The 21,999-nt window shown below is 49.0% G+C and overlaps 2 protein-coding genes across 10 annotated transcripts in view; both read left to right on the top strand.

Moving 5' to 3' along the window:
• Positions 1 to 92: 92 nt before the first annotated feature.
• On the top strand, positions 93 to 17,654 carry NR1H3 (nuclear receptor subfamily 1 group H member 3). 6 transcript variants are annotated; one of them, XM_082845762.1, is made up of 10 exons: positions 93 to 113; positions 10,651 to 10,730; positions 11,245 to 11,433; positions 11,859 to 12,125; positions 12,389 to 12,597; positions 12,704 to 12,883; positions 13,050 to 13,149; positions 15,614 to 15,727; positions 15,946 to 16,040; positions 16,229 to 17,654. In XM_082845762.1, exons 2-10 carry the CDS (start codon positions 10,688 to 10,690, stop codon positions 16,373 to 16,375), a joined length of 1,344 nt encoding a protein of 447 aa, XP_082701888.1. In that variant the 5' UTR covers positions 93 to 113; positions 10,651 to 10,687; the 3' UTR covers positions 16,376 to 17,654. The 6 variants fall into 6 exon arrangements, with proteins under 6 accessions (XP_082701888.1, XP_082701889.1, XP_082701887.1 ...); XM_082845763.1 differs by lacking the exon at positions 93 to 113 and adding an exon at positions 9,542 to 9,560; XM_082845761.1 differs by lacking the exon at positions 93 to 113 and adding an exon at positions 9,565 to 9,622.
• Positions 17,655 to 19,321: 1,667 nt separating this feature from the next.
• The window catches only part of MADD (MAP kinase activating death domain), a 36,903-nt gene continuing 34,225 nt past the window's right edge, over positions 19,322 to 21,999 (top strand). For all 4 annotated transcript variants that reach the window (XM_082844949.1, XM_082844946.1, XM_082844948.1 and 1 more), the window contains exon 1: positions 19,322 to 21,346. In XM_082844949.1, the coding sequence (XP_082701075.1) occupies positions 21,285 to 21,346 (62 nt within the window). In that variant the 5' untranslated portion in view covers positions 19,322 to 21,284. The remainder of the gene's footprint in view (positions 21,347 to 21,999) is intronic.

Genomic DNA, 21,999 nt, shown 5'->3' on the forward strand with positions numbered 1-21,999 from the left:
GAGGAATCAGGTAGGGAATTCCTGTAGGAGGTTCGCGATCTCGCCGTGGCGGAGAAGCGTGGGAATGTAGCGCGACCTCGCCCTGCAGAAAAGGGCTTGAAGACCTCGTCTTGGTAAAGAGAACACTGAGCGTGGGTTTTGCCTCTGCCCGCGGAGACCCAGTACCAAGGTGGCTCTTGTATTAGGCCGGACCGTGGCCGGCACAGCAAGCGACCCCCTCGGGCCGGGGTGCTGCCGGGCCTGACCTAGAGCGAGAGCGGGTGCAGAATTGGGGCGAGGGGTGGTATAGGGCGCCTTTCTCCACACCCCTTCCTTCGGGTGGAATTTGAGCCTTGGCACTGGCTCTCTTCCCCGGAAGAAGTCTTGTTTTGGGTGTAGGGCACAGCGTGTAAACAGCCCTTTGGACTCCTGTGTCCCCGAGGTTGGTCCCGGTGTAGCCAATGCTCATTTCCTGAGCAAAGCTTCAGGACTCCTCTCACTCCCCCTTCCAGTCCTTTCCCTGTCCTCCCACCCGTCCACTTCCAAGTTTTAGTTAATTAGAATCAAGATGTCATGCCTCTTCTCAAAGGAGTTGGGTTGCACAGGATGTTCAGACTTTGCAAAACCAAAGCAGTGAATCCGTAGGGGCGAAATTTCAGACCAGTGGGGAGATATATAGGGGTAAGGGGAAGGAGCATATACGGTGGGAGTAGGTGGGGTTTCCACAGAGTCAGAGAGGCCCTCTTGGCACTGACCATTAGGATACAGGTGCAGCCAGTTGGCTTCAGGGCTTTGTGACTCAGCTTGGGGGGACTCACAGCTCCAGGAGGTCAGATCGTAGGCCCTTGGGTTGCTTTGATTTAGATCTGCCCCCTAGTAGCAAACCACCTCAGATCACTGGAGAAATAAAACGTGATCAGAATATATGGAAGAAAGCAGGGTCAGTATCTTGCCCCATGACTCCAGATTGAATTATTTATATATACCTCAGGATCTAAACATTACTTCCAGAATTGTTATGGAGAAGCAAATAGAAATTGAGAGCTGAAGACTAGATAGTCAAAAAGTTAGCCTTATTTAGTCACAAGCCCCCCCCCTTTTTTCTGAATTTTATTTACTTTTTATACAGCAGGTTCTTATTAGTTATCTATTTTATCTATATTAGTGTATATGTCAATCCCAGTCTCCCAATTCATCACACCATCACCACCCCTACCCCCGCCACTTTCCCCCCTGGTGTCCATACGTTTGTTCTCTACATCTGTATCTCTATTTCTGCCCTGCAAATCAGTTCATCTGTACCATTTTTCTAGGTTCCACATATACGCGTTAATATACGATATTTGTTTTTCTCTTTCTGGCTTACTTCACTCTATATGACAGTCTCTAGATCCATCCACGTCTCTACAAATGACCCAATTTCGTTCCTTTTTATGGCTGAGTAATATTCCATTGTATATATGTACCACATCTTTATCCATTCATCTGTTGATGGGCATTTAGGTTGCTTCCGTGACCTGGCTATTGTAAATATAGTGCTGCAATGAACATTGGGGTGCATGTGTCTTTTTGAATTATGGTTTTCTCTGGGTATATTCCCAGGAGTGGGATTGCTAGCTCATATGGTAATTCTATTTTTAGTTTTTAAGGAACCTCCATACTCTCCTCTGTAGTGGCTGTATCAATTTACATTCCCACCAACAGTGCAGGAGGTTCCCTTTTCTCCACTCCCTCTCCAGCATTTGTTGTTTGTAGATTTTCTTTTTTTTCTTTTTTTTTTGCAGTACGCGGGCCTCTCACTGTTGTGGCCTCTCCCGTTGCGGAGCATAGGCTCCGGACGCACAGGCTCAGGGGCCATGGCTCACGGGCCCAGCCGCTCCGCGGCATGTGGGATCCTCCCGGACCGGGGCATGAACCCGCGTCCCCTGCAACGGCAAACAGACTCTCAACCACTGCTCCACCAGGGGAGCCCTGTTTGTAGATTTTCTGATGATGCCCATTCTAACTGGTATGAGGTGATACCTCATTGTAGTTTTGATTTGCATTTCTCTAATAATTAGTGATGTTGAGCAGCTTTTCATGTGCTTCTTGGCCATCTGTATGTCTTCTTTGGAGAAGTGTCTGTTTAGGTCTTCTGCCCATTTTTTGATTGGGTTGTTTGTTTTTCTAATACTGAGCTGCATAAACTGTTCATATATTTTGGAGATTAATCCTTTGTCCGTTGATTCGTTTGCAAATATTTCCCATTCCGAGGGTTGTCTTTTTGTCTTGATTGTAGTTTCCGTTGCTTTGCAAAAGCTTTTAAGTTTCATTGGGTCCCATTTGTTTATTTTTGTTTTTATTTCCATTTCTCTAGGAGGTGGATCAAAAAAGATCTTGCTGTGATTTATGTCAAAGAGTGTTCTTCCTATGTTTTCCTCTAAGAATTTTATAGTGTCCGGTCTTACATTTAGGTCTCTAATCCATTTTGAGTTTATTTTTGTGTATGGTATTAGGGAGTGTTCTAATTTCATTCTTTTACATGTAGCTGTCCAGCTTTCCCAGCACCACCTATTGAAGAGACTGTCTTTTCTCCATTGTGTATCCTTGCCTCCTTTGTCATAGATAAGTTGACTATAGGTGCGTGGGTTTATCTCTGGGCTTTCTATCCTTTTCCATTGATCTGTATTTCTGTTTTTGTGCCAGTATCATATTGTCTTGATTACTGTAGCTTTATAGTATAGTCTGAAGTCAGGGAGTCTGATTCCTCCAGCTCCGTTTTTTCCCCTCAAGACTGCTTTGGCTATTTGGGGTCTTTTGTGTCTCCATACAAATTTTAAGATTTTTTGTTCTAGTTCCGTAAAAAATGCCATTGGTAAATTGATAGGGATTGCACTGAATCTGTAGATTGCTTTGAGTAGTATAGTCGTTTGCACAATATTGATTCTTCCAATCCAAGGACATGGTATATCTCTCCATCTCTTGCTGTCATCTTTGATTTCTTTCATCAGTGTCTTATAGTTTTCTGAGTACAGCTCTTTTACCTCCTTAGGTAGGTTTATTCCTAGGTATTTTATTCTTTTTGTTGCAGTGGTGAATGGGATTGTTTCCTTAATTTCTCTTTCTGATCTTTCGTTGTTAGTGTATAGGAATGCAAGAGATTTCTGTGCATTAATTTTGTATCTTGCAACTTTACCAAATTCATTGATTAGCTCTAGTTTTCTGGTGGCATCTTTAGGATTCTCTATGTATAGTATCATGTCATCTGCCAACAGTGACAGTTTTACTTCTTCTTTTCCAATTTGTATCCCTTTTATTTCTTTTTCTTCTCTGATTGCCATGGCTAGGACTTCCAAAACTATGTTGAATAATAGTGGTGAGAGTGGACATCCTTGTCTTGTTCCTGATCTTAGAGGAAATGCTTTCAGTTTTTCACCATTGAGAATGATGTTTGCTGTCGGTTTGTTGTATATGGCCTTTATTATGTTGAGGTAGCCTCCCTCTATTCCCACTTTCTGGAGAGTTTTTATCACAAATGGATGTTGAATTTTGTCAAAAGCTTTTTCTGCATGAGATGATCATATGGTTTTTATTCTTTAATTTGTTAATATTTGTTAATATGTGTTTCCTTATTAATTGTCTGCTTGGAAGATCTGTCCATTGGTGTAAGTGAGGTGTTAAAATCCCCCACTATTATGATGTTACTGTCGATTTCCTCTTTTATAGCTGTTAGCAGTTGCCTTACGTACTGAGGTGCTCCTATGTTGGGTGTGTATATATTTATAATTGTTATATCTTCTTCTTGGATTGATCCCTTGATCATTATGTAGTGTCCTTCCTTGTCTCTTGTAACATTCTTTATTTTAAAGTCTATTTTATCTGATAAGAGTATAGCTACTCCAGCTTTCTTTTGATTTCCATTTGCATGGAATATCTTTTTCCATCCTCTCACTTTCAGTCTATATGTGTCCTTAGGTCTGAAGTGGGTCTCTTGTAGACAGCATATATATGGGTCTTGTTTTTGTATGCATTCAGCGAGCCTGTGTCTTTTGGTTGGAGCATTTAATCCATTCACATTTAAGGTAATTATTGATATGTATGTTCCTATTACCATTTTCTTAATTGTTTTGGGTTTGTTTTTGTAGGTCCTTTTCTTTTCTTGTGTTTCCCACTTACAGAAGTTCCTTTAGCATTTGTTGTAGAGCTGGTTTGGTGGTACTGAATTCTCTTAGCTTTTGTTTGTCTGTAAAGCTTTTGATTTCTCCTTTGAATCTGATTGAGATCCTTGCAGGGTAGGGTAATCTTGGTTGTAGGTTCTTCCCTTTCATCACTTTAAATATTTCGTGCCATTCCCTTCTGGCTTGTAGAGTTTCTGCTGAGAAATCAGGTGTTAACCTTATGGGAGTTCCCTTGTATGTTATTTTGTGTGGTTTTTTTTTTTTTTTTTTTTTTGTTGCTTTCAATAATTTTTCTTTGTCCTTTAATTTTTGTCAGTTTGATTACTGTGTGTCTCGGCATGTTCCTCCTTGGGTTTATCCTGTATGGGACTCTCTGTGCTTCCTGGACTTGGGTGGCTGTTTCCTTTCCCATGTTAGGGAAGTTTTCGACTATAATCTCTTCAAATATTTTCTCAAGTCCTTTCTCTCTTCTTCTTCTGGGACCCCTATAATGCGAATCTTGTTGCATTTAATGTTGTCCCAGAGGTCTCTTAGGCTGTCTTTATTTCTTTTAATTCTTTTTTCTTTATTCTGTTCCGTGGCAGTGAATTCCACCATTCTGTCTTCCAGGTCACTTATCTGTTCTCTGCCTCAGTTATTCTGCTATTGATTCCTTCTAGTATATTTTTCATTTCAGTTATTGTACTGTTCATGTCTGTTTGTTTGTTCTTTAATTCTTCTAGGTCTTTGTTAGACATTTCTTGCATCTTCGCGATCTTTGCCTCCATTCTTTTTCCGAGGTCCTGGATCATCTTCACTGTCATTATTCTGAATTCTTTTCCTGGAAGGTTGCCTTTCTCCCCTTCATTTAGTTGTTTTTCTGGGGTTTGATCTTGTTCCTTCGCCTGGTGCAAAGTCCTCTGCCTTTTCATCTTGTCTGTCTTTCTGTGAATGTGCGTTTCCTTCCACGAGCTGCAGGATTTTACTTCTTCTTTGTTACAGGCCCCTTTATGAATCATGAAAATATAGTCCCCTCTCCTCCAGAAAAATGTCCACACACACAAATGGAATTTTGCATACAATCCCAAGAGGTTCATGAAGACCATTACGAGGCTTCATAAATCAGCATCTCTGAATCCTCGATCTAACCTAGTCCCCTTAATTCACAGATAAGAAAACAAACCCAGAGAGAGGAAGTGACTTGTCCAAGGTCACACAGTTTAGGAGAATGGATTAAAACTCAAGTTTTCTGATTTCCAGTCAAATAGCCCTTAAAATGGTTTATTTCTCACAGGCTACTCAAGCTGCATTGCTTAACTGTATTCAGTGGCCCTCCGATACTTTCAATGAAGAGATTTCTAGCAAAGGAAACCTTTTCACATTGGTGGGGTTGGATGGGACATGGCTAATTGGCAAAATTCTACATATTATTGGGACTTTTTGAGTCTTTTGTTTTAATATGCCCCTTACTCTCCTTGCAAACTAGCCAGAGCATTGTGATTTCAGAATGTAAATCCCGAGCTTATTAAATTTTGGCAAGTAGAACAAAAATCCCTTAAATTCATCTTTTGCTTTTCTTCCCACTTGTTCAATTTCTATATTCGTTGTGCCTGCAAGCATCCGATGTAGGAAGGATTGATGGAGAAGATATTATTTCACTTTTTTTTTTTTTTTTTTTTTTTGCGGTACGCGGGCCTCTCACTGTTGTGGCCTCTCCCGTTGCGGAGCACAGGTTCCGGACACGCAGGCTCAGCGGCCATGGCTCACGGGCTCAGCTGCTCCGCGGCATGTGGGATCTTCCTGGACCGGGGCACGAACCCGTGTCCGCTGCATCGGCAGGCGGACTCTCAACAACTGCACCACCAGGGAAGCCCCTATTTCACTTTTTATGGTGAGAAATAAACCCAGGAAGGGTAAGGATTACACCACAAGTACATGGTAGAGCCAAGAGCTGAGCCCTGGTTTCTTGACCCCCAGCTTCTGCATGTTTTCTGCCAGATGATTCTGTGGTCCCCACACCTTGATTTCTAACTACAGATGCAAAAAGAATAGATGTGTAGATGGATAGTTAGATAGATGGATACATGGGCGTACCTCAGACCAAATAAATCAGAATCTCTGAAAATGAGGCCAGGTTTGGGAACTACTGCTGCACCCTGTGTTGGCAGAAGCAAACCTAAATCCAGGTGGGTGGACTGTTTTTCCTATCTGGGGGGGCAGTTTTGTGTAATACAGAGAGGTGGGCATTTTTTGTTTGAGTTTTGAGTCAGCTATACTTGTATTCAAATTTGATATTTGACCCCTTGCTAGTATTCTCTTCTAGGATTATATATGAGGAGAAATAAAATAATACATGTAAAGATAAATGTATGTAGTAGGGCCTAATAAATGTTACTTTTCTTCTTTCTGCTGTCTATATCATCTCTGAACTCATAGACCCGGGAAGCAGGAATTCTTGGGTTCTTCTGTCTCCTGTGATTGGGAGGCTGGGGAGGAGTCACTTGAGCAGCATGCAAGATGACCCCCACACTTTGCAGCCTTCCAGAATGGTGATGGAGGCAGCAAGAAGCCGTTGCCCCAGTCCATCCCTGCAAACTGTACCTTGTGGCCTGCCTCATGGGAGTGCTATCCAGTTGTGCATATAACTGTGGGCTGGTGAATGCTCCTATCTTTGCTTCAAGATTCCCTTTGCTGCAAGGAGGAGCCTCTGGAGGTTCTGGGGGTCAGAAGTGTGACCTGGAAGACCCTAAAAGGAGTTCCCAGGCATGTTGCCTCTTCTAGGAGCCAAGAAAACATAGGAAAGGCCCCATGGGGCTGGGAGGCCTTGCACCTAACACCTCCAGTGGGCTGGTGGGACTGCACAGTGGCGGCTGGGGGTGGGGGGTGTCTGGCAAAATGAGACATGTGATTCCCATTGCAGATCACCTGACTACTTGCCCTGGTTTGGGGAAGAAGTCCCAGTCATTAATCTCTAGAACCTTTGTGGAAATACCACCAACAGGTTTTGGTCTTCACCCCTTTTGCTCTCCCTTCCCATCTTCATGCGGGGGAGGCTCCTGAACCCCCGTAACCTGAAGGGGTAACTCTGGCAGTAATGCTTCCTCCTCCCTTACTTGAGATTAGGCTGAGGCTGAATCCCTTGTGTGGGGGAGATGGCGCCCTAACCTGCTTGTTCAGCAACTGGCTCTAGCCTGGGTCAGAGGGCTCCCGATGCGGCTTGTGTGTACTGCTGGGTCCTGTCCTGTGGGGAGACCAGGGTGTCGGGAGAGGGAGCTGAGGATCAGGAGTGAATGGGTCTTCTCCCAACTCCCAGAAGATAGATATCAGCCCCCAGACCAATGTTCCATCCCAAGTTCCTTGAACCAAGTGTTGCAGTGACATCGCTGACTCTGCCTCTGTGCTGGAGCTTCTGGGGATGCGGAAAGGTGGAGGAGGAAGCTGGAACGATGATGTGGGTGCTAAGACAGGACAGTTCTAGTTTCCCAGGGGATACGGTCCCTGGTTTTTACTTTCCCAGGACAGCTGGGGCCTTGTAAAAATCAGGGAGGGAACATAAGCAAGAGACATGGAGAGCCTTGTGCTCATGACTCAGAGATGCCCGGACCAGGGTGGGGGCCTTGTGAGGGGATGACCTTGTGATGAGAGGGAACAAGAGCAAAAGCTGGAGGCAGAACTTTGAGATGGGGGTGTCAGAGGGGCTTTTCTGAAATGTGAAAATGAATACATGGACGGATTTTGCAACACCATCCAGACTGCTGTCTTCTCAAGTTTTGCTCCCTAACCTCTGCCTGTTCCTCCTGCCCCACCCTGTGCTTCCTCCCATCTTTCACCGAGCTCCTTTCTATTTCTGTTTTCCCTGTCCTTCTCCCGTCCTGTTCCCCCACACCCCATGTCCACTCTTTCCCTACTCGCTCTCTTCTCCTCTTCCCTGGTGTCCTGTTCATCTCTGTCTCAGTACCTCTGGCCGCTTGCCCTGGCCCCCTGTCCTTCTGTGCTTTCATGTGGAGCCCATGGGAACTGAAGTGCACAGCAAAACAGGAAGAGCCTGTGAGCAGGAAACTGGGAGTGGGGTAGGGGGGGAACAACCAGCAGTAACCTCAGCTCCTTGCCTCCCACATCTGGACTGAAGCATCCCCAGGGCCCCTTGCCTCTCCCACTGCAGCCCACCAGCCCCAGCTTCGTCCATCTCGCTTCACTGGTCCAGCAGAGCTGAGAGGCAACAAGATGTATCCCGGATTCTGACACAGGAGAAAGAAAGAGGACAGGGACGTGAGTGAGAACATCTGGATTCTGATCCCAGCTTGGCCACTGACTGTGTGTGGTCTTGGAAAAGACTCTCCCATGAGCTCAGTGTTATTGTCCCCTCCCTCCCTCCTGGGGCTGCTCTAAGGACCAGAAGAGATAGTGAGGGGTTTGTAGATGGAAATAAGCACACGAAGGTTAACAGTGTACAGATTCAAGGTGATGGGAAGACCCATAGCTGAAAGGATTGGGAGTTTAATTACTGCTTCCATTTCTAGTACTCTTACTGTGTGCTCTGATACATTGTTTAATTCTCACAACCTTATGTGGCAAAAACCATTATTATTATACCAGTTTTAAAGATAGAGAAACAGAGGTTCAGAGACATTAAGTAACTTGCTTAATCAAGATCACACAGCAAATAAGAGGCAGAGGCAAGGCCTGGATTTGAACCCAAAATTTGAGCTCAGAGCCCAAGCACTAAAGCAATGATGAAATTGACTAGAGCCAACAAGTATGGGATAGAAGAGGATGATACTATTTTTCTTGTTTACTTATTCATTCAACAAACAGAACCACAGTACCTACTCTGTTTCTACTTTATGGCAGGCCCTGTTTCAGGGGAGGTAAAATCAGTAAAACGAGGTGTCTACCTTCAGGGATGGACCTCATGTTCTGGCGAGAAGGCACGGCTACAGTCTCAGTAGATGCTGGACAGAGCCTGCCCTCACTTCTGACAGAACCCTTCCCCAGATGAGGGTACCTGCATACCCTCTCAGATCCATCCTGGACTGGCACCCAGATCTACCGTCTTCCGTCCCAGACCATCCATTGCTGTAGCGACTTCTTTCCACCACCCACACACCTCCCCCTCCGGCCTCCTCCCTTCTCTGGCCTCCGCAGGGCATCCACGTTCAGAGACTCCCTGGAAGGCCCAGCACCTGCCTGTCTCCACCCCTGTAGTTCTATCAGCTTGGTAGAGGCCTGGGCTAGTGGGGAGAGCTTCTTGGCCCCTTTCCAGAGGTACAGGAGGAGGAGGGAGGCCGGGAAAGCAAGCTTGGGCTCGGTGTCGCAATTCCGGGCCGGGCCGGGACCTTTGCTCCGCGAGGTGTCTGTGGAAGGGAGGAAACGACTCTGGAGGCTGCCGGGAGTGGGGTGGGGGCGCCTGGGAGCTGCCTGTAAGAGCAGCTCAGAGCCGCCAGGGTGAGGAGAGGAAGGGGAGAGCCGGGCAGATCTGCAGGAAAATGCGGCCTTCGGGCTTGGGGGTAGGGGCCGGAGGTGGCGCCGGGCCGAGGGGGTGGCAGGCCGGCAGGGGGCGGAGTCAGCACGGTGGGGAAGCGGCCCGTGGGCGGGGGCGAGGAGGCCAGGGCTTTGGTCGGTCGGCTCCCGGCTCCCGGACCCTCTCTTGCTCCGCTCCGGCTCCCCGGCCGCTGAGGCCTGTGGACCAGGGACTGCACCATCCTCCTCTCCCAGCAAGGGGGCTCCAGAGACTGCCCCAGCCAGAGCCTGGCGGCCTGGGCACTCGGTGGGTCTGCTCTTCAGCGCTGGCCTGGGGCTCTGCCTGTGTGTCTGGGGCGCGGGTGGGGGCGGGGGCGGCGGGGTGTCCTGTGCGTTTAGAAAGGGGTCTCTGGGGAGAAGTGAAAAGGATGATGGTGACGGAAGCTCGGACAGCGACAGCATTCTGTTTATGTCCCATGATAACTTCTGAGGGGGTCAGGGGCAGGAGGTCCTGGATGTGAATTGGGGTGACTTCTGGAGGCAAGAGTTTTGTCTTGGGACCCTGGAAGGTGGCAGGAGTGAGGCTCTCTAACCAGCAGTGTGTTTCACTGGGTGGAGGGAGCCTCGATCACATGTCCTGGTTCTGCCCAACTCTGGCGGTCCCCAGTGCTAGACTGAGGGGGAAGGGGCTCTGACAGAAGCAGGGCAGTGGTGCCCAAACATTCCCTGATGGCCTGGAGGGTGTCCTGGGGAGAAAAGGTGGCATGGTAGCCAGGAAATCAGACTTCAATGTCAGAGAGACCAGAGTCGGAGTCTTGGCTCTGCCACTGCCTAACTGTGTGCCCATAGGCTATTTTCTTAATGGCTTTGAACCCCAGTTTCCTCATCTGTAAACTGGGCTTGAGAATAGCCCTGACCTCGTAGGGATATTGTGAGGAAGGCATGGAAAGCCTTAGCACAGCTGACACATATATGGCAAGTAAATGTTAGCTGATATGTGAGTACAGACAAAAAGCAGGATCAGGAGGGGAGGGAACCCAGTCTGGGAAGAGTGTAACCTGGACCATTCCTGCAGGACAGTCCCTTGGTAATGTCCAGGGCTCCAGGAAGAGATGTCTTTGTGGCTGGAGGCCCCTGTGCCTGATGTTTCTCCTGGTAAGCTTCTTCACTCCAGCCCTCTCCCCTGAGCCCAGGCCCCAACTCCTCTCCTCCCGCGGGAATCAGCCTCCTTCACTGCCTACCTTCTGCCCTTCCGTGGAGAGCAGTCCAGAGCTACTCTTGGTGTTGCTTGCCCCCTTCTGCCCACACTGTCTCTGCCCTGGTTCTGGTGCCTGGCCCTTGCAGATACTTGTCCGTCCTTCTCAATCCGGGCTTGCTGCTGGGGAGGCTTGGCATGTCCAATGCTTATCCAGCTGGGCCTTCAAGAGTTCTGTCTGACCTCTGAGATGGATGCACTTCAGCCCCGAAAGGGGACAAAGGTTAACATCCTTATTTAAGGTATTGAGGTGCAGGGGACTACAAGTGATTAGCCCTAGAGCCCACACAAATCGCAGGGTCCCAAAGCCGGAGCCGACGTTTTACTGCCCTCTATGGGTGGAGATAAGTTTGCAGTTTCCCAGGAGAATGCTGGGCACCTGAGACGCCCTTGTGCCTCTCTTTCGGGGTTCAGACTGTGCAGTGGAGCTGTGGGAGCCAGATGCACGAGATGCAAGCAGCCAGCCTCTGGGAAGCAGCAGCTGTTCCCTCAGGGAGGAATCTAGCACACCCCAATCTGCTGGGAGCACTTCACGGTTGGGGCTGGAGGCAACAGAGCCCACAGCCCTGCTCCCCGGGGTGGAGGCCCCTCCAGAGTCCACAGGTGAGGAGCTGCTGGATTTGGAGGAGGTAAGGGCTCCCTGGATCCGGGAGGGGTAACTTCAGGGCTCTTTACCTTATAAGATCATGGTTAAGTCCAAAGGCTTTGGAGTCAACTAGATCTAAGTGATCTGAGTGTAACTTTTGTTTCTTAGGCCTTTCTGAGCCTCAGTTTCCTTATTTGTAAAATGGAAATAACAAGAGTGCCTATCTCTTATGGTTGTAAGGATCAGTGCGTATAAAGGGCTCAGACAGTACCTAGGACATAAATAGCACTTTGCATACGAGAGCTACTTTCTTAGAATAGAGAGACTGGATAGACTTTGTACAGTGAAGTAAATGAAGGTCACTGAGTGCTCAGGGCAGTGGCCAGCTGGGCACCTAGCCTTTTCCCTGAAGAAGAACACTAAGGCTCTTTCCTGTACCCAGAGCTTCGTCCACAAAAGCGGAAAAAGGGGCCAGCCCCCAAAATGCTGGGGAATGAGCTGTGCAGTGTGTGTGGGGACAAGGCTTCCGGCTTCCACTACAACGTGCTGAGCTGCGAGGGCTGCAAGGGATTCTTCCGCCGCAGTGTCATCAAAGGGGCGCGCTACGTCTGCCACAGTGGGGGCCACTGCCCCATGGACACCTACATGCGTCGCAAGTGCCAGGAGTGCCGCCTTCGCAAATGCCGCCAGGCCGGCATGCGGGAGGAGTGTGAGTGTCTGGGGACTGAAGCTGGGGGAGGGGTGTGGTTAGGCCGATGGGGAAGAGGGCATGTCTGGGTACCAGGGTCTGGGGGCAGAAAGGCAGCTGAGCCTATGGGCCTTGCTACACGGTCCCTAAGTGTGGATTAAAATCTCTTCCTTGTCTTTACCTAACACTCTCTGCTTTTCTGGAGGCTCAAACTACGCCTCTGCCCCATCCCCACTTCCTGTCTCCCCCTCTTCTCCCCTCCTCACATCTGGCTCTGTTCTCAGGTGTTCTGTCAGAAGAACAGATCCGTCTGAAGAAACTGAAGCGGCAAGAGGAGGAACAGGCTCAGGCCACATCCGTGCCCCCGAGGGCTTCCTCTCCGCCCCAAGTCCTGCCCCAGCTCAGCCCGGAGCAGCTGGGCATGATTGAGAAGCTGGTGGCTGCCCAGCAGCAGTGTAACAGACGTTCCTTCTCAGACCGGCTTCGAGTCACGGTACCTGAGGGGCCTGGGGAGAGGTCGCTGTGCCCAGAGCACCAGCTGGCTTCTTGATGCCTGACTCAGAGTGGTTTGTTTCTTTCCTCCTTGCCTTTCGGGGTAGCCTTGGCCCATGGCACCAGATCCCCAGAGTCGGGAGGCCCGTCAGCAACGCTTTGCCCACTTCACGGAGCTGGCCATTGTCTCTGTGCAGGAGATCGTTGATTTTGCCAAACAGCTGCCGGGCTTCCTGCAGCTCAGCCGGGAGGACCAGATCGCCCTCCTGAAGACCTCTGCAATCGAGGTGGCTGGCAAGGCCGAGGGTGAAGGGAGGACCAGAGCGGGATGTCTGTGGGAGGGGGCCCCCGCCAGACAGCTGGGAAGCCACATGCACTGGGAAGTAGGGATGAGGGGCTCGACCTTCCCTTGAAGGTGCCCTGGGCCGAGACCAGCCCAATATTTGTGTGCAGGTGATGCTTCTGGAGACATCTCGGAGGTACAACCCTGGAAGTGAGAGTATTACCTTCCTCAAGGATTTCAGTTATAACCGGGAAGACTTTGCCAAAGCAGGTGAGAACTGAGATCACAAAGGGACTGGGTTGGATGAACAGATGCATTTTGTCATGGGGCCCATAGTGACTACAGAGCTACAGGCCCAGGGTTTGAGTGGCTACAAAGGGAAGGATCCACTTGTTTTTCCAAGACAGAAAGTTGGAATGCTGATAGGTCTCCCTTAACTGCCCCAGATAGATTCCTGTCCTCTGTTGCATTAGGCCAGTGGTTCTCAAACTGTGTTTCCAGGAACCTGAGGGGGGGTTTCCATGGAAGTGTCACCTTAGAGGAAAAACGTCCTTCACCCTAACTTTAGCCAAACCAGAAACTCCATTTAAATCTGCGTTATATATTGTGCTTCTGAATAATATTTTGCTTGAAGAAAAGACTTTACAGCTAGGAAAAGAAACTTGAAAACCTCACCAAGCCTTTTAGTAGTCAAAATTGAAAAATCTTTCTCAGACGTGCTCTTTAAGGATCATGCGGACTGATTTCCTCCTATTCAGCTGTGCTTTCTGAGTAGCCATGGAATTGGCATTAAAACATGGCAGATGTGCCCAGATGAGGCAGTTTTAGGATAAGAGTGAACACTTCTATCCCCATCTTGGAGTATCTTGGAGTACTTTCTCCAAGAATTAGTTCACAATGCTGTTCTCTAGCTGACATTTGCTTGCAGGCTAAGCAGTTTTGGTTTCCTCATATTCAATGGTTGCTTTGTGCTGTGGGAGGAGGGCTGGGAAAGGATGGAAGGTGGAAGGTGTTTCGGAGGGACAGGACTGAGGCTGAACAAGAGACTTGGTGGTTTAACACCTGAGTGGGCGGGTCTGTAAAATGTGTCTGATGCTGACTCCATCCTCGGGTTTGGAGAATACTGGTTTCCAGTGCAGAGCTCACAGAGGTTTCCGGTGACCCAGGCCAGCTCTTGTCCCATCACAGGCCACCCAGTGAGCTTTCTAGGTAGGCCTCCCTTCACTATAGGGTACGGCAGGGCTGTGTTGACACCTCTTGCCTTCTGTAGTGCCCCGTGTGCTGCCTGAATGTATAGGCACCTAATAGGAGTGATGTAATGACTTTTTCCAGCTTTAAAAGCCCAGTCCTGCCCCCTTTCTCTACCCAATCACCTTTTCCCCAGATGGTTATTACCCCAGTCCTTCTTAACCACGGCCTTCTCCTTCATAACATCCTCCTTTCTGAACTCTTCCCTGTTCTCATGTCTGCGTGTTCCTTCAGCACTTGCGGACTTGTGCTGTCTGAATCTGTATCTATTTATAGATTCATTTATATAAGCAGTTTTTATGTCATCATGTTTGTTTTTCATTTCTCACTTTTTCAGTGCGGGGAGAAGAGACAGGGCTGCTCTTTGGTCAGTTCTCCCTCCTCCTTTACTTCCACTACCATATGCTGCTCGCGTGGGTGACTAACGATGTGAACCGATCACACTGGGGGCGTCCACTCAGCGAGCAGTAGCCGACCCTCGCAGGGGGCGTAACTCTAGAACTTGCTCGTCCTCTCTGTATGAAGGGGCTGTTCAGCACAATTCAAGGCTGGACACCTCACCAAGAAATGCTTTCTAAATGGGGCTTGTCCATTAAATGGATCAACACACACTTGATAAACATCGGGGTGAAAGCACAGGAAGTGACTAATCAAGAAGCCTGGAATGGAAGTTAGCAGATGGTTGCTAAAAGACATCTGAGAAAACTAGGGGATGGCATGGGCTGGGGAGACTTTGACAGTGTGTTTGGGAGAAGTGTTCTTTAGATGTCACCACTTCAGGTCATGGTTTGTTGAACTTCGGTCTCCTCAGTAAGAAGGCTGGTTCTATTTTTAAAATTTATTATTTATTTAACAAACACTTACATGGAGTTACCATATGTGCCACTCGTTATTCTAAGGACCCATTATGAGGTAGGTGCTATTATTATCTCCATTCTAGAGATGGGAAAACCAAGGCCCAGAGAGCTTAAATAACTTACTCAAGGTCACACAGCCTAGTAAATGGTAGGGCTAGGACTCAAACCCAGGGAGTCTGACACCAGAGTCCACACCCTCAACCACATTGCTTTGTTTCCCCTGTGATGTGAAACAAGAAATATATTGCTAGTATTCAAATAAGTAAGGCCAATTGCCAGTGAAGCAGTCTTTTTATAAACAAACATAAGGGTTGCTTCTATTTCTAGTAATGTGGGGCCCTCAAGCATTCTAAGAAGAATTCTAACAGAATTATTGTCATTTAATTCAGCACATTCTGTATGCTGGGTGCAGTGCAAAGTGGTCTGTATGCTTTATCATTTAACCATCACAACAGTTTTATAAGCTCAGATATGATTCCCGCCTCACAGATGAGGCTTAGAGAGGTTAAGAAACTTACCCAAGGTTATACAGCAGAGCCCTGGAGGCTTCTTACTGAGTTCCTGGTAGTCTCCTCAGTTGAGCAGTGCTGCCCGTGCCACACAACCCAGCCTCTCTTCTTCCTCCCCAGGGCTGCAGGTGGAGTTCATCAACCCCATCTTTGAGTTCTCCAGAGCCATGAATGAGCTGCAACTAAATGATGCTGAGTTTGCCTTGCTCATTGCCATCAGCATCTTCTCTGCAGGTGTGGAGGAGGGGCAAGAGGGAAAACGAGCAAGAGACTCACACCAAAGAGGGCTGCAGGCCCCATAGGGCAAGAATCGTGGGGGTGGAGGCCCTTGTTGTGTTACTTTGGGATGGGAGAGGTTGGGTAGGGCATGTCCCTATTTTTTGGTTGTGATTTGGGGTATGGAAATAAGACCCTGGCCAGACCTGCTACTCAACTCTGTTGGTGACCTATAGACCGGCCCAATGTGCAGGACCAGCTCCAGGTAGAGAGGCTGCAACACACATATGTGGAGGCCCTGCATGCCTACGTCTCCATCCACCACCCCCATGTGAGTCTCCCCACTGTGCCCTCTTTCTCCTCTCCACAGGCTCATCCCCTGACACAACTACTTTCCCTTCAAGAATCCCTCCCTGACTACGTCGTGCACAGACAATTCTCTACCTCTCCCACAAACCCCCCACCCTTGCTCCCCTTCCCTGGGGAGAGACAAAGGCTGTACTTGTCCTTCTTTCCCAGGACCGACTCATGTTCCCACGGATGCTAATGAAACTGGTGAACCTCCGGACACTGAGCAGTGTCCATTCAGAGCAAGTATTTGCGCTGCGCCTGCAGGATAAAAAGCTTCCCCCGCTGCTCTCTGAGATCTGGGATGTGCACGAGTGACCGATCTTCCGCTGTATCTTCTGTTTTCTGAGCTGGATGGCTGAGGCTGGTGGCTGCCCCCTAGAGGTGGAACCGACTGAGAAGGACAAACATTCCTGAGGGCTGGGCAAAGGAGATCCTCAAGTGGCATTAAAGGAGAGTCAAAGGGTTGGGAGTTTTGTGGCTGCTGGGTAGTAGGGATCCTGGTAAAACGGTGCTCCATGTGAAGACTGTACTAACCGGGCCCAATGGATGAACCTGGGGGCCACTTTGCACAAGGTTCTCCAGGGCCCTGCCCATCCTGCCTCTACCACTTCCTGTTTTCTCCATAGGGCCCCAAGATAAATTCTCCACTGTCACCCTGCGGCTTGGCCATAAATGCCTCCGGGCTGCCTCACCGATAGGCCTGGCACTGTTTGTACAGGAAGGCCAAAACGAATTCAGAATGAGAGAAACCAATTTCTGGAATGGGGGTGGGGCCCGACAACACAGGAGGGAAGCTTGTGTCCTTGCGGGTCCGTTTCCAAACTCAGAGGAGGGAGACAAGTCACAAGTGACAGCCTTGGCAGTGAGTGGGGACCTCCTTTCACCAGCCCCATTGCGATGTAAGGGTCAATGAAGTGCTGAGTCTGGGACGCGCCCTTGCCCCCCTTCAGTGATCCCGGTGGGATCGTGTTGCCTTTCTGTGAGGGAGAGGGTGTTGGATTTTCGGAACTAACGCCTCAGTCGTGCACCTGTGTTCGTGCGCGCGGGTATAATGCCTTGGTTTCTCCATTGATATTTAAGAAGGTACAACAATCCTTCCTCTTGGCCCGCAGGCCCTGTGGGACAGCGAGAAAAGTTCCCTGAAGCCAGGGGTAGGCTGCTGTGTCCGGGGTTTAGCCTCGCGGAAGGGCTGGACTCCCTCTCCCAGCGCGCACCGCGGCACCGCTCACGCTCCCTGCCTTGGAGCGCACGGGGTGGAGGAGATGCCGCGGCCGCGCCTTCCGGCCTCAAGTCCCCCCGCCGCCCCTGAATTGGTAGGCTCCACCGCCGCGGCCGCAGGCTTTCCTGCCCACGCGGCTGGGCACTTCCAAAGCGCGAGCGGGGGAGGTAGATGAGGTGAGGGGAACGGTGAGAAAGTCCTAGGGCAGCTTATCTTGAGACGTCGATTCCAGATTCATCCGCAGTTCATCGAAATGGGCTCTGTTTCCGTGTCGAATTAAAATGTTTGCGCGCAACCCAAACAAAAAGTATTCCTTTGGGTCCTCCCCTTGTCACGTAGAGGCGCTGGGCTGGCCCAGCGCTCCCCATCGCGTTCCCACTCCCACAAGCATAGGTGTGTGCGTAGCCATCTCTCTCCCGAGGTCCGGCTCCACCCTGCAGCGCTCGGCTTGGTGCAGCCCTGTCCCCCCGGGGGTGGATGGTCCGGCCCCTGGCCCCTCAGCCTCCCCCTCCTTCACCGAGTCAGAGTGGTACACGGCTCACGGTGCAGACGCGGAACTGGCGTGCGCTCGGAGCGGCGCCCGCGCCGAGGAGCGACTGACGCTCGGCTGCCGGGGGACGTCTGGCCGAACCCGGCCGGTCCCCCGAGGCTCGGGAGGTAGGAGGGTCCGGGCCGCTGGGGGCCCCGGAAGGGTGTTTGGGACGAGGCTCCCCGGGAGAAACGGACTCTGGGAGGAAACAGGGGCTCTAGGGCGAAGGGGCCTCTAAGGAGGCCCTAAAGGAGTGTGAGGGGGCGTAGGTCTCGAGAGGGACAGCAGGGGTCCGTAGGGAAGAGGGTGGGGCTAGAGGTGGGGGCGTCCGGGCCGCCGAGGGGGTTCGGGCTCCGAGCCTAGGCGCAGCTCGCGGCTGCAGGGCGAGATTCCTGCGGGGCTGGCGGGCGGTCCTGGTTCCGGGGCGGGGGCGGGGGAGAACTGTCCAGCAGGTGAGGGGGCGGCCAGAGCTGTCCAGCTCGGGGGCCCGAGCCGTGCTAGCCACATGGCTCGTGTGTGTGCGTGTGTATGTGCGTGTGTATGTGCGTGAGTGTATTTGTGTGCGCGCACCCGCGCGCCTTATTTTTGGTTAGGGTTTGAAAAGCACGTTTGGTTCTTTAAAAAAAAAAATTTTTTTTTTAATTTGGTGTTTCAAAATTGGCTTGTTGGAGAGTGGAGACACCGTTCAGTTTTTCCTGCAACTGCTTCCCTCCCCATCCTCGTGCACCTCTAAATTAGTCCTCCTGTTCCTGCCCTCCCCTCTTCCCCAACCCTGCCTATTGCCTGCCTCTTTACTCTCATTCTTCCCCACGCTGGACCCGTCTGTGCTGATGCGCTTGCAAGGTCACTGCCTGGGGAGGCGGTGGAGGGGAGAGAGCCTCCTGTTGTGCTCACGTCAGCAAAGATGTCATATCGCTCTCTGGTTCCTGTGGTTTTACTATGACATCCTGCCCAAAATGAGGGGCGAATCCAAAGGGTTGGTTAATGTGGCCATTTGTAAGCTGAAAAGACATAGCTAATTTAAAGGTCTGTGGATGGAGTGGATGGTAGCTGTGTAGAACTTCAGCAGATAGGTATGCATTTTGAGCTTGATGCCTTTGGAATATAGGGGCTAGGAACGAGGAGCTATACGTTAGTAAGTGTAGCTGAGGCAAGAGGCAGAGTGGATGGATGTGAAGACAGAGTGAGTTATAGGTAATGCGAGAGAATTTAGAGTCTTCGTGAGGAGGGGAGAGGGGAGAGAATGGGAAGAAAAACCTTGGTTATCTCTGCAATCTGAAAAACCAGAGGCAGTGGCTGTTGATGAGATATAAGTTGAGACTAAAAATCCATCCTATCACTAGTGGCTAGAATAGTCACAAGATCTCTGGGTCCTTGTGGCTTTGGAGGGAGGTGAGCACTGTAGTGCATGATAATGATTTCAGTTTTATCAGGTGATTCTCAGTGGAGAGGGGGCTGGGATCCCGCCAAGGGTAGAGGCCTGATGCCTAATATATTAGAAGATGCCTCAGGTGTGATCTTTGAGATTTTTATTTGGAAAGGGCTCCTGGTTTTCAACATAAACATAGATTTTAAGGCTTAGCCTTGAGCTCTGGTCCTGTAAATTCTGTTTTATTTTAAGATACTTTGGCTCTCACTAGGCATTTTCCATATAATTCTTTAGAGAATGAATTATGCTTTTACCCATCTCCCATTTCATTTCTGTGTTTCCCTCCCCTTCTCATTCTGCTTGGGAGGAGCTGAACTCTGCTCTCTAACAGTTCATACTGCAATGCCTCACGTTCTGCAGTATGCTTATGAGTCCTTAGCAGTGGAGAGTCCCAAAGGGCTTTTGGGGTGGTAGTGTTGCCTAGAAATGAGTATTTTGCAAGCCTGGGAACTTCATTTTCGTTGTGTAGAAAGGAGATATCTCTATCAAAATCCAGAATTAAGACAAAGTGCAAACTAAAGGCACATGGGGGAGAAGATAACCTAACAATTAGTAAGTGCTATCAGTGGAAGAGGTGTCTCTAGATTCAAGGAGAATGAACTATTATGGGCATTGGCCAGCTCTGGAGTAGCAGCTGATAGCACTGTGCGGTCCCCAAGCAGGGGAGGGGCGGTGACTCTGCTATAAATAGTGCTGGAGCCAGAGTTGCTATGGAGACAAAACTGAATCCTATTACCTGCAGGTCCTCTATTGGGAGCAAGAGAAAGGAGGGAGAAGTATTTTGAGGATTTGAGAGGTGTTGTAAATAGTTTTTTTTTTTTTAATAAGTAGGAGAGAAAAAAGATAGAGCTTCTCATCTACATCAAACAGAGCCTTAAGCATACAGGGAGTGTGTACGTTGTATGTATGGGAGTGCACACAGCAGCAAAGAAGAGAGTGAGGGTGTGTGTAGTGTAATGGGATTCTCTCTGTGTGTACAGTGAACAGGGTCTTAGTGTGGAGCACAGAGGGGGAATACTGGAAGCACTGAAAGTAACCTTGTCATGGAGTGAAACATTTTATTTAGAGGAGTGTATGGAGACCCAACAGGAAATAAATTACAGTTAAGACACGTAAGCTTTTTCTAATTTTTGGACTATGGCTTAGAAATTCCTCTGAGCACCTCTCCCTGTCCTTGCAGGAATACTGTTGTTTCTGCATCTAATTCTTCATCTCTGTAAGATAAAGAAGGACAAGGCCTCATCTGTGTATATTGTATTACTAATTCGAATCCTGGGACCAGAATATAAGTGGAAGACTGTGATTCAGCACCAAGGGCAGAGCTAGTAGCAGTAGCCACTGGGCCCCTTTCTTGCTTGAAGAGGGGAGAAAAATGGTTTAGATGAAGCAATTGGGGCATAGATATTCTTCATTTGAGAACGCATGGGGTAGAGTAGCCAGCTGTTGTTAGTGTCTGAGTGCAATTAACTGTATAGACTATGTGGTAATTTCACATCAAGCTGAATGCAGAATGTTGGAACAGAGAATAATTAGGTTTCCACCTAGAGCTAGGAGTGCAGATTAGTTCTGATTAGAGAGTCTGGTTTGATTCTGATCCACCCTGGAGCAGTCCTGAAAGTGACTTAATTTTTGTTATCATAATAACTGAGTCCAGATTAGACTGACTAGGCCTGTTTTTCAGAAACAGAAACAGCCCCAGGGGTGAGGCTGGAAATGAGCTCGTTTGTAGGGACGGAGAGGTGAGCCATTATTTATCCTACTTCTTGACATTTGACTCTGTGAGCTCATAAGCCTGGACAGAGCTCTAGGCTAGGAAAAGTGTCATGTTCTCCTATCTTTAGTACTAAAATGGAAGATCTTCTGACCTATGTCCCTGGCTGGGATGATGCTGAGAGGGATGAGTCCCTTAGGCACAGCAATGGATCTTATCAGTACTTTTTTCCTATTAGACTTGGATTTTCAGATAATATCAGGATTCCTCCTGGGAACATTGATTCCATGCTTGGTGCCTTGAAGTTTCTCTGAGATGAACTGATGAATCGGAACCATGGTGCAAAAGAAGAAGTCCTGTCCTCGGTTACTTGACTACCTAGTGATCGTAGGGGCCAGGTAACCAAGAAGTGACTGATTTTTGTCTTGTCATCTGGGATAGCCACAAAATCTGTGATGATTTCCCTTCCCCATTTCCACGTTGCTTTGCATATCTCATTCTTCCCCACCCCCCCACCCCCTACCCCCCACCGCACCATGTAGCACATGGGATCTTAGTTCCCTGACCAGGGATTGAACCCTTGCCCCCTGCATTGGAAGCACAGAGTCTTAACCTGTGGGAAGGTTAAGGGAAGCCCTGCATATCTCATTCTTCTTCTATTATTTCACCCTGATGGGAACCTTGCTGCCAGTAAGGGAAACAAAACAGGTAGATTGAGAGTGTTGGCCTGGAGGAGCAGAGACAGAGCAAAACTCTGCTCTTAACTAGCGTTTTTGTGATTTTGAGCAAATATACTCTATACACTTCAGTTTCCTTATTTCGTACAAAGGAAAAGTACATTGTGCTCCTTCTCTCTCTACATATGCTGTTTTGGGAATTCATTAGCTAATACACCTTGAAAGATGCTAGTCATCTCAAAGTGTTAGTGATAATTTTATTGTCGCCATTTTCCTTTTATTTCAGGGTGGGCATCTTCATGGCAGCACAGACCTCATTTAGCCTACAGCTAAATGTGGCATGTTTTCCAAGGTCCGGCAGCTAGGTTTCTTTA

The sequence above is a fragment of the Leucopleurus acutus genome, assembly GCF_964270905.1.
Source record: "Leucopleurus acutus genome assembly, chromosome: 8".
Taxonomy (NCBI): domain Eukaryota; kingdom Metazoa; phylum Chordata; class Mammalia; order Artiodactyla; family Delphinidae; genus Leucopleurus; species Leucopleurus acutus.